Here is an 11605-nt window from a genome sequence, read left to right as displayed (position 1 = left end):
CACAGTGGCCCAGGGCAGGGCCTCTTGCATTTTTTATTTTGAAATATTTCATTGGACTCAGAGAGAGGAAGGGAAGAGGGGGAGAGGGGAGATAGAAATAGAAACATCAGTGATGCACGAGAATCATCTAATCGGCTGCCTCCTGCGCACCCCCTACTGGGGATTGAGCCTGCAACCTGGACATGTGCCCTGATTGGGAATCCAACTGTAATTGCCTGGTTCATAGGTGAATGTTCAACCACTGAGCCACACTGGGTGGGCTTAAAAGTAATATGTCTGGGATTCCTACCCATAGTTTACTATCTAATCTAAAAGGAGTATAGTCACAAAACTGTGAAAAGGAAGTTGAAGTGTTTAAATGAGTAAAAGGCATATTTGGGAAGCAAAAACCAAATTCTGGCCAAGCTGGTGTGGCTCAGTTGGTTGATCGAACTTCCATGCACAGGAAGTCACTGGTTCAATTCCTGGACAGGGAACCTGCCTGGGTTTCAGGCTGGATCCCCGGTGGGGGGTGTGCAGAAGGCAGCCAATGGATGTTTCTCTCTCATCAATGTTTCTGTCTCTCTCTCTCCCTCTCCCTCCTCTCTCTGAAATAAAAAAAACATTAAAAAAAGAGTGAAAACAAATTCTGTTTTAACTACTAGTAACAATTAGTGTGTATATCATTTTCAAGCATTCTGACAAGAACTGAAAAGATTGCAAATCTTCTAAAGGTGAGAATGAAGGGCTTTGGTAATTTTTTTTAGAAGGAGGCCTTAGAACTAAGTTCTGCATTAGCTCTATAAAGAAGAATTTATGCCTTTAAAATTGGAAATTCCATACGGACCTTTAGAAAAGTAGGGACTGAATTGGTTTCTCATTTTTGAAGATCAGTTCTGCTTCGAAATGGTCCAGCTGAATTCGTAAATAATTTTTTCTTTAAAGAGCACATGGTGGGTGGCGTTGATGTGTTTTGTGGAATTGATTTATTTCCTTTCTCTCCCAGAAAGCACTAGTTGGGGACAGTGCAGTGAGGCCCTTCCAGGGCACTGCAGCAGCCTATGCACCAGTGTCACATTATCGGACTGTTAAAGGTGTAGACTCAAGTGAAGAGAGCTTTTCTGATTCAGATGATGATACCTCTCTTTGGAAACGCAAGCGACAGAAGTGTTTCAACCCCCCTCCCAAACTAGAGCCTTTTGCATTCGGCCAGGGCAGCCAGAAGCCGCCTTTTGCTGGAGGGAAGAAGGTTAACAACATCTGGGGTGCTGTGCTGCAGGAGCAGAATCAAGATTCGGTGGCCAACGAACTTGGTATCTTGGAAATGGAAGGCACTATTGACAAAAGCAGACAATGCGAGGCCTACAATTATTTGCTTGCTAAGAAACTTAGGAGGGAGTCTCAAGAACAGACAACAGAATTAGACAAAGAGCTAGATGAATATATGCAAGATGGCAAGAAAACAGGCTCAAAGGAAGAGGAAAACGGGCAAGGTCATCTCAAACGGAAACGACCTGTCAAAGACCGACTAGGGGACAGACTGGAAATGAACTATAAAGGCCGGTATGAGATCACAGAGGAGGATTCTCAGGAGAGAGTGGCTGATGAAATTACTTTCAGGTGAGCATTTAAAATTTTCATACAAATGAGCTCTTGACCAACTATCTTCCATTTATAGGAAATAAAGTAGATTCCAAATACATTACTGATAATGTTCCCTTTTCAGATTTTTTTTTTTTAATTTAAGGAACGAACTCTGGGCTTATTTGGTTGTGTGAATATATTTGTATTTTCTTAAATTTGGACAGATTGATAGAATAATTTTGCAAACTTTTATGAACTCATAAGCAACTCTTTCCATTTAGTGCTCAAGAGCTCTTTAGATTAAAAAAATTACCTTTATAAATCATGTGGGGGGCGGTTTGAGTGTTTTCAAGCATTCATGACTTGTTATATGATTCAGGCATATTGTACATAGAGTAAAAACGTACCCATTTCAATCATGTGTTGATATTTTTGTAACTTTATCAGTTGTACAACTCTCACCATAAACCACTTTCATAACATTTCTATCACTCCAATAAGATCCCCCTCATATCCATACGCCCATTTAAAGGTAAACCCTGTTCCCATCTCCAGATAACTGCTATTCTACTTTCTGTAGTTATAAATTTGCATTTTATGGACATTTCATATTAATAGAATTATATAATGTGTGGGCTCTTGTGCCTGGCTTTTTACTTAGTGTAATGTTTTATTTATTACACACACACACACACACACACACACATATACACATATCTGTATTGAATGGCTATTCCACCTTTTGGCTACTCTGAATAAGGTTATGAACTTTCACATTCAGGTCTTTGGACATGATTTTCATTTCTCTTGGATAAATTCCTCGGAGTAGAATTGCTTGATGTAAATTAACATTGCATGTATTTTTAACAAGTTCAGATTTTGTTTAACTTTTCATAAGTTGTAAATCACTAATGAACAATGTCACAAATTTGAAAACAAATATAGTTCAAGAGTAATAGAGCTAGCGGGAAAACAAGCATTTACTTTTCAGGCAAGCCTGTCAATACTGGATTTTTAAACTACTGAGGAATTTGGAATTTGAGTGCTGGAAAGGAACTTAGATTTTGTAAACCAAAGTTTTCACTTTGTAGAATATGGAAACTGAAGCCCAATAGTTGCGTGGCTTGCCTGAAGTCACAAATTTTATGTGTCAGACCCGGAATTAAACTCTGGTCCCTTTTTCCTAGTCTAGTGCTCTTTGCCTCCTATTGAGAAGAAACAGGAAGCCAGGCCTAGTTAGGGAACTGGCAGACTTCTGAATATTTTTTTTTAAAATATATTTTATTGATTTTTTACAGAGAGGAAGGAAGAGAGATAGAGAGTTAGAAACATCGATGAGAGAGAAACATCGATCAGCTGCCTCCTGCACATCTACTGGGGATGTGCCCGCAACCAAGGTACATGCCCTTGACCGGAATCGAACCTGGGACCTTTCAGTCCGTAGGCCGACGCTCTATCCACTGAGCCAAACCGGTTTCGGCCAGACTTCTGAATATTAATCCTCCTTCATCTCTAGAGTGTGGGCTCTGACATTACAAGTGTTACCTAGGCTCCTGGTGGTGTTGTTTTTTTTGTTTTAAATGTATTTTTATTGATTTCAGAGAGGGAGAGAGAGATAGAAACATCAATGATGAGAATCATTGATCGGCTGCCTCCTGCACGCCCCCTACTGGGGATTGAGTCCGTAACCTGGGCATATGCCCTTGACCAGAGTCGAACCTGGGACCCTTCAGTCCACAGTCCGATGCTCTATCCACTGAGCCAAACCAGCTAGGGCGTTTCTGGTGTTTTTAATTCTGTTTTTAACCTCTTTCTTAAGGTTGTTGAGAGAATTAACTGAGATAATGCATATAAAGCTCTTAGGATTGGGCTTATCCTACAAGTCATCGTTGAATATTAGCCATACCTTTTGTTCTGAAGTGGGGAGTTTGTGAGGGGAAAATCCTATCCAGATATCTCTAAAGTTAGGAGCGCTAACTTTCAATCTTAATAATAGAAAGCTAGTATATGTTATTTGTTTTGACAGGAGTGGACTGGTTTTATCTTTTGCTTTTAGGCTTGCATTCCCCTCAGTGTAGGTGCACATTTACTTTTAAAATAAATATGTTTTTGTTAATTTGGGAGAGAGGAAGGGAGAGAGAGAGAAACAATGTGAAAAAAATAGGGAGCGCTTCACGAATGTGTGTGTCATCCTTGCGCAGAAGCCATGCTAATCTCTATCTTCCCAATTTTAGTATATGTGCTGCTTAAGCAAGCACTGTGCACATTTACTTTGAAATCCACCATAATCCAATAAAGTAAAGTGAAGAGGCCAGTTATGAGACTTAAGATGAAATCTTGAGGTTACTACTCCTTGGGTGACCCATGATAGGAATGTCTCCATGTCATCGATTTCAAAGTTAAATATTGAAGATTTTGAAAAACAAATGTTATTAGAATAGACTTAAATTCTAGTTGAGGACTGAATGAGACTAAGGTAGATTTCTTTAACTTTATACAACAAATAAAGAGGTTAATATTACTTTATTTGTTCCTTCTCAGGTTGCAGGAACCAAAGAAAGATCTGATAGCCCGAGTAGTGAGTATTATTGGGAACAAAAAGGCAATTGAACTTCTGATGGAAACTGCTGAAGTAGAACAGAATGGTGGCCTTTTTATAATGGTAAGACTAAGAGCTTCATTGTTTTCATTTTTAATTGTGCTTAATATGACTTTTTTACCAAATAAAATTGTCTGTTGGATCATAAGTTACTGGTTTGAGATTTAAAAAAAAAACTTTGTTAACAATGAAAACTGAATAAAAAAGTAAGTATAGTCAGTTTTAATACTTAGAAAAAACATAACGTAAATTGTAGCCTGTTAGTGTGCAGACAACATACAAACCCTGAAGCTCGAATTTTAAGAATATGGATTTTGGAATTAAGGGGTTCATTGTTTTGAGTTCGGGTCTGCAGCTTAACTAGGTATGATATTTGGCTGAGTTGTTTGACTTCTCAGAGCCTCAGTGTCCTCAGCTGTAAGATGGCGATGAATGTGAGGATGAAATGAGATGATACACATGAGGCGCTTATCACCGTGCCCAGTACTTACTTAGCAGTGGATGAACAGAAGTGTTATTTTTGGTTTAATTCATGCATTCTTCAAAATTGGTTCTTGGGGACAAAAGGAAAAAAACCTTGTTATGTAAAAAGCACATCGTATATCTGTGAGTATTAAAATTTCATGGGTGGTGGGGGTGAATAGGAAAGTGTCTAAAGGCTCCTTGCAGTGGGGCAAACAATAATGGAAAAAACAGCTGAGAACACTTTACTGTTTCAGAATGGCAGCAAGAGCCCTCCTGGCAGGGGCCAGATCCCAGGCAGCGCCAGTTTATCCCATAGAATGATTTTGCAGATCTCACTTCACTCAGCTTTCACCTCCGCGTGAGGATGACGTTTGAATGGCTTCCTTATTTACTCCTCGGAAATCTGAATAATAACATCACAAGAGAGTAAATCAATATTATGCTGTGGAAACCAATTAGAATTGATAGCACTGGCTGAGGAAACAGACTGTGAACATAGATTACTGAAGTAAAAACTAAAACAAATTATAATAGACTGTACTGGCCCTTCTTTTGTGTCATTGTTAAAGTACTTTGATTTTCATTTAGTTGAGCACAAAGTTATAGGTTCATCAATGTTTTAATTCTATAGTAATGTAATAAAACTATATTCCAGCGAGCTAATGCAAATCTTGGGAAGATAGAAGTCCAAATTCACTTTCTTTTGATGCATTCTTTCCTTTTCTCACTGTCTGCCAGGCACTGTATTAGACACAGGAAGCTTATATTGTAGTGGGGGGGGAGGGTGGAGGAAGACAGTCTATGAAGAGTAAATAGAATATCTTTAAGTATATTAGACGGTGGTAAGTGCTATGGGAAAAGAACGATCAAAGGTAGGTACAGAGAGGCGAGGAGGACATTGCAGTTAAACTGGAGTGGTCAGGGTAGACCTCAGTATCTCCTTAGGCCAGCGGTTCTCAACCTGTGGGTCGCGACCCCTTTGGGGGTCGAATGACCCTTTCACAGGGGTCGCCTAAAACCATCGGAAAACACATATATAATTACATATTGTTTTTGTGATTAATCACTATGCTTTAATTATGTTCAATTTGTAACAATGAAAATACATCCTGCATATCAGATATTTACATGACGATTCATAACAGTAGCAAAATTACAGTTATGAAGTAGCAATGAAAATAATTTTATGGTTGGGGGTCACCACAACATGAGGAACTGTATTAAAGGGTCGTGGCATTAGGAAGGTTGAGAACCACTGCCTTAGGCACATCTCTGTTTACAAGATACTTTGGCCATTCATGAGAAGAGTCTATAAAGTATATTTTTTCTGTTTCTTTTTGTAGAACGGTAGTCGAAGAAGAACACCAGGTGGAGTTTTCCTGAATCTCCTGAAAAACACTCCTAGTATCAGTGAGGAACAAATTAAGGTAAAAATGATGATGTTCTTGACTTTTCAGATCCATAATAACTTGACTTCTATTCAGCCTCTAACTTCATTTTTTAAAATTATATATATATATTTGATATCAGAGAGGAAGAGAGAGATAGAAACATCAATGATGAGAGAGAATCACTGATTGGCTGCCTCCTGCATGCCCCGCAATGGGATCAAGCACACAACCTGGGGCATGTGCCCTGACCGGGAATCGAACCGTGATCTCCTGATTCATAGGTCGACACTCAACCACTGAACCATGCCGGCTGGGCCCCTAACTTCATTTTCTACTAATCTTCATCACTTGCTTTGTCTTAAATTGACTAATTTTGTCATAGTCTCATTTCAAGTGAAACCTGTGCCTTTTGTAAAGCTCCACCTCTTTCTTCCCTTTCAGAGCCAAGACCAAGATTTCTTTTATGGCATCTTTTCCTGGTTTCTTAGCACGTAATTATTTCCTACCCTCCTACAACTATTATTGAAGAATTTTAAACATGCAGAATAAATGAAAGAATAGGATGAATACCCATATATCCTCCACCTAGAGTCACGGGTTGTTGATAGTTTAACAGTCTTACTTTACAATTTTTTGGTACCATTTGGAAATAAAATCATGACACTCATCCCTAATTACTTCAACAAGCTTCTCTCAATAATAAAGACAATATCCTACATAGGCATACCTAAGAAAAATAAAACGATTTCTTAGTTTCATCCAACTTCTAGACTACTCCTATATCCTGAATTGTCCCAAGAATCTATTTTCAACTCTTTTCTCCCTCCAAAACAGGATCATGTCCAGATTTCCACATTCCATTTTCTTACATCTTTTGCTCTTTTTAGTCCCATATTTACCTCCATGATTTAGACCTTTTGAAGAGTCTTAAAGAATGTACATTCTGGTGATTGTCTCCTCATGGGTTTGTTTTGTTCATCCCTCCAACATTTCTTATAAACTAGAAGCTAGGCACTTCAGTATTCTTAATCATTTTTGTGTTACTAGAATGTCTTCTATGGGAATTTACAATGTGGGTGTTTGGTAGCTCAAAATTTGATATCTTTTGTTAATTAAGGAACATGATTTTCATTTAGCAGATATATTTGAGTCTAACTTCTTACATTGGAAAAATGTGTGCACATGCAACACAGCTGCTATATATATATATATTTTTAAATATATTTTTATTGATTTCAGAGAGGAAGGGAGAGGGAGAGAGAGATAGAAACATCAATGATGAGAGAATCATTGATCGGCTTCCTCCAGCACGTCACACCCTGGGGAACAAGCCCACAACCTGGGCATATTCCCTGACTGGGGATGAACAGTGACCTCCTGGTTCATAGGCCGACGCTCAGCCACTGAGCCATGCCAGCCGGGCCATGCCTGCTATATTTGAGAAGTGTTGTCGTCTCTTTATTACTACAGTGGGTAATAAAATAGGAATATGTTGTAGCCATACTAATTATAATGTCAATGATGAATAAATAGCCATTTTTCTTGAGCTGATGTGAGCATATTTTGCATGTTCCATGTTGGTTTTTTTCCCTTAGGTTTTCTGCCTGTTCACTTCCGAGTCACTTTTTAAAGATCTGTTATTGAAATTACTGTTGTTGCACATTTGAAATCTCTAGTCAGTAACTGCTTTCTTCCTTATTGGAACAGTTATTTTGATAACATAAATTTGTAACAATGTAAATTTCCTTAGGAGTGGTAGAACAGTTTAAACCTTAATGTTCTCCCTACTCCCTCAATATAATCTCTGACAAATAATGTGTAGTTAGAAGGAAATTCTTGGGTTTTCATTAAATAACAAAATGTTAATCTTTTCAGAGAAATAGCATGATGTGATGAATAGAATTCTCTAAGATTCAAAGTCTAGGTTTTAATCTTAAATATGCCATTTAGTGGTTATATGACCATGAACAATTCTCTCTTTGCCTCCATTTTCTCATCTATAAAGTGGGGACTTTAATATGTGCTCTGCTTATTTAATAGGGCTATGAAAGGATTCAATAAAATATCTAGAAAAGATTTCTGTACCTAAAACTTGGGGCAAACTTTCCAGAAACAAGAAAGAAGAAAATAGCATTTATTCATCCTTAGCTTGGTATTGGGCCAAATATTTAAATGGCTTTATCTTTACCACAGACTTTCAAAGTGGGTGTTATCCTGTTATGCAAATGAAAAGTAATAAAAATGATATGCCTGGGATCACACAGACACTGACTGGCTTTAAACCTATGTTTTTTTTAAACCTATGTTTTCACCGAATCACATGTCTTCTTTTTTTTCTTTTAATTCATTGTAGAGAAGGGGATTTTAATGTTAGTTTTTAATGTTAAATTACCGGAAACATTGCATTATAATAACAAACAATAGAAGTCTTTAGAATATCCAATAACAGAGTATTGTCGACTTCTTTTTTATTTTATTTTTTGATTTCAGAGAGGAAGGGAGAAGGAGTGATAGAAATATCAACGATGAAGAGGATGATTGATTGGCTGCCTCCTGCATGCCCCCCATTGGGGATCAAACCTGCAACCCGGGCATGTGCCCAGACTGGGAATCGAACCATGATCTCCTGGTTCATAGGTCGACACTCAACCATTGAGCCACCTTGGCCAGGCTGTGGGAACATTCTTAAAAGGATTATGCTAGCCCTAGCTGGTTTGGCTCAGTGGATAGAGCGTCAGCCTGTGGACTGAAGGGTCCTGGGTTCGATTCTGGTCAAGGGCACATGCCTGGGTTGCGGGCTCGATCCCCAGTAGGGGCCGTGCAGGAGGCAGCTGATCAATGATTCTCTCTCATCATTGGTGTTTCTCTCTCTCTCCCTTTCCCTTCCTCTCTGAAATCAATAAAAGTATATATTTAAAATAAAAGAATTATGCTATAGCCTCTATTTTTGTGAAGCAATTTTAAGGAAATGAAAAAAGTACAATAATACTAAATTTTTTAAAGAGGCAAAATTCAAATTTATAAAGAAAAAGAGGCATGGGACAATAGATAGGTATGTAAAACATCAAAATGTTACCAATGATTTGATCTATTGTGAGGGATTATAAATGTTTTGGCTTTTAAGATTTTTCTGTGTTTTTTCAAATTTTCTGTATGTGCACAGATTGAGTACCTTTGTTATTAGAGGAAAAAACCTGAAAGCAAATAGAATTTTATTGCAGGTAATTTCATATGCCATCCAGATGATGATGTTATAATTATTCTTTTAATCGCTATATTGCTAACAATCATAGTCTGCAAAAGTTGGAAGCAGAACTAAACTGAGTGGGCTTGCTTTCCTTGTTGCCATTTGATTTTGTTTTGTATGAGACCTTGTACTTTTTTTTTTTTAACTTCTTTGAGAATTGGTATGGTTGTTTTTTTTTTTTCTTGACATATATTTTTAAAAATTATTTCAGAGAGGAAGGGAGAGAAAGGATAGAAACATCAATGATGAGAATCATTGGCTGCCTTCTGCATGCCCCCCACTGGGAATCAAGCCAGCAACCCGGGCATGTGCCCTGACCAGGAATCGAACGGTGACCTCCTGGTTCATAGGTCAATGCTCAACCATCGAGCCATACCAGCTGGGCTGTACTTTTAATTTTTGGTTTAGAAAATACAAAGTCAGGTGTACTGCTAAACATTCTACAATACATACAACAGACTGCCACAACAAAGAATTATCCAGCTCAAAATTTCAGTAGTGTCAAGGTTGAGAAACTCTACCTGGAATGTGTTACAGTGCTGTGTTATTTTTGTGCTTTTTTTTTTTTTTTTTTTAAATATATTTTATTGATTTTTTACAGAGAGGAAGGGAGAGAGATAGATAGTTAGAAACATCGATGGGAGAGAAACATCGACCAGCTGCCTCTTGCACATCTCCCACGGGGGATGTGCCCGCAACCCAGGTACATGCCCTTGACCGGAATCGAACCCGGGACCTTTCAGTCCGCAGGCTGACGCTCTATCCACTGAGCCAAACTGGTCCTGGCTATTTTTGTGCTTTGTGATAAAAGTTTTTGACAAAGACTTACATTGTCACATGTGAATTACAGTCATGTTTTTTTAAGCAATGGAATTGTTCTTGCATTGTGTAGGTTACATCATACTTAGTGACACAATTCAGGAATGGCTCCGTTTCTTAGCATATGATTATGATGGTATTTCAAAATAAATCTTTACTCCAAAGACTTCTGTTTTGTCATGATGAATTATATTTCGTTTAAATGCTAAACAACATGGTTTTCCTACAGTATGTTGCCAGTTAGAACCCTTAAACTTTAGAGATGATGTGTTATGGTATAATACGCATGGGCCCTAGGCCGAACACTAGGTTGAGTTTGAATCAGCTTCATCCTCTTCTTGCAGTCGGGACTTAATATCTTGGACTCTGTGTACAATTATGAGTCTAATAATAATGGCTTGTTTTTTTGTGAGAAATGGGGATAATGTAAAGGGTCTGCCTTGTAATAGACTTTTAATACATGGTAGTTCTTATTTACTAAAGTTGTGCCTTTATTATAGGACATTTTCTACATTGAAAATCAAAAGGAATATGAAAATAAAAAAGCTGCTAGGAAGAGGAGAACACAACTGCTGGGGAAGAAGATGAAGCAAGCTATTAAAAGTCTGAATTTTCAAGAAGATGATGATACATCACGAGAAACTTTTGCAAGTGACACGAATGAGGCCTTGGCCTCTCTCGATGAATCACAGGAGGGACATGGAGAAACTAAGTTGGATGTAGAGGAAGATATTGAGGTTGATCATTCTCATGATTTAGACATTTTTTAGTACATTTGAGGAATAAACCCTCCTAAAATAATATTGTAATAAACCATTTCTACTGAATTGCTTTGTTTTACTTTGCACTGATTAACATGAATATCTGGAGAAAAAGATCTGTTTTTTTGTTTTAAATGAAATTGAATATGGGCGGAGATGAATGAGATTGGTAGAAACTTTTGCATTTTCTTGTGTCTGACAACATACTTAAAAGTATATAGCTGAGAATTTAATTTCTCGATCTGTTGCATGTGCTATGACTAGTTGATAATCAGTTTTGTCCAGGTCATTATAACATGCCATTCAAAAGTTTGTTTTCTTTTTCCTATTTATCTTTGCAGTGAATTATGACTGGTTTCAATACATTCCACTAAAAGATCCTACTAAGACATAAATTGTTAAACTATTTATTACAAATGCATCCAAATTTAGTATGTCTGTGTTTGAAGAACTCTTAGGCTATTTTAAGGATAGTGATTAAAATTCAATTATGTTTATTCTGATGGGCTTTCCCACTTGTTTGTCCAGAAGTAAATAAATAGCAGAAGCTTTTCACAGATGTATTGATTCATAACTTAACTTTGGTTTGTTTGTCTTTTTTATTTTATTTTGTTTTTGACTTATTAACTTGGTCATACACTAAATACTGAATGTGATCCATACCTGTGTAATTAATTACTATGGATATTTAAAATGTTTTCAGTGGTGGCCTGCCTGTTTTACCTTATGTTAAGGAAGTATTAAAAATATCACATCTGCA

The 11605-nt window shown here is 37.4% G+C and overlaps 1 protein-coding gene and 1 non-coding gene across 3 annotated transcripts; one reads left to right on the top strand and one right to left on the bottom strand.

Moving 5' to 3' along the window:
- The first annotated feature begins 572 nt into the window (after positions 1-572).
- PHAX (phosphorylated adaptor for RNA export) lies at positions 573-11605 on the top strand. 2 transcript variants are annotated; one of them, XM_023764427.1, is made up of 5 exons: positions 573-1599; positions 4105-4225; positions 5971-6054; positions 6460-6509; positions 10585-11605. In XM_023764427.1, the coding sequence occupies exons 1-5, from the start codon at positions 1304-1306 to the stop codon at positions 10670-10672; spliced, it is 639 nt and encodes a 212-aa protein (XP_023620195.1). In that variant the 5' UTR covers positions 573-1303; the 3' UTR covers positions 10673-11605. The 2 variants fall into 2 exon arrangements, with proteins under 2 accessions (XP_023620195.1, XP_014308996.2); XM_014453510.2 differs by lacking the exon at positions 6460-6509 and having other exon boundaries at positions 583-713; positions 986-1599.
- LOC111825681 lies at positions 3720-3821 on the bottom strand. Its single transcript, XR_002828882.1, has one exon. It is a non-coding gene; the product is annotated as a U6 spliceosomal RNA (small nuclear RNA).

This window comes from Myotis lucifugus, unplaced genomic scaffold (assembly GCF_000147115.1).
Source record: "Myotis lucifugus unplaced genomic scaffold, Myoluc2.0 scaffold_0, whole genome shotgun sequence".
NCBI lineage: Eukaryota > Metazoa > Chordata > Mammalia > Chiroptera > Vespertilionidae > Myotis > Myotis lucifugus.
The sequence above is the reverse complement of the archived record's forward strand: the minus strand, read 5'-3'. Positions and strand labels throughout refer to the sequence as shown.

Coding starts and splice junctions, on each gene's coding strand:
- PHAX (XM_014453510.2), top strand. CDS start 1,304: ATGGAAGGCACTATTGACAAAAGCAGACAATGCGAGGCCTACAATTAT. Junction 1,600..4,104: donor GCTGATGAAATTACTTTCAG/GTGAGCATTTAA, acceptor GTTCCTTCTCAG/GTTGCAGGAACCAAAGAAAG. Junction 6,055..10,584: donor TCAGTGAGGAACAAATTAAG/GTAAAAATGATG, acceptor CCTTTATTATAG/GACATTTTCTACATTGAAAA.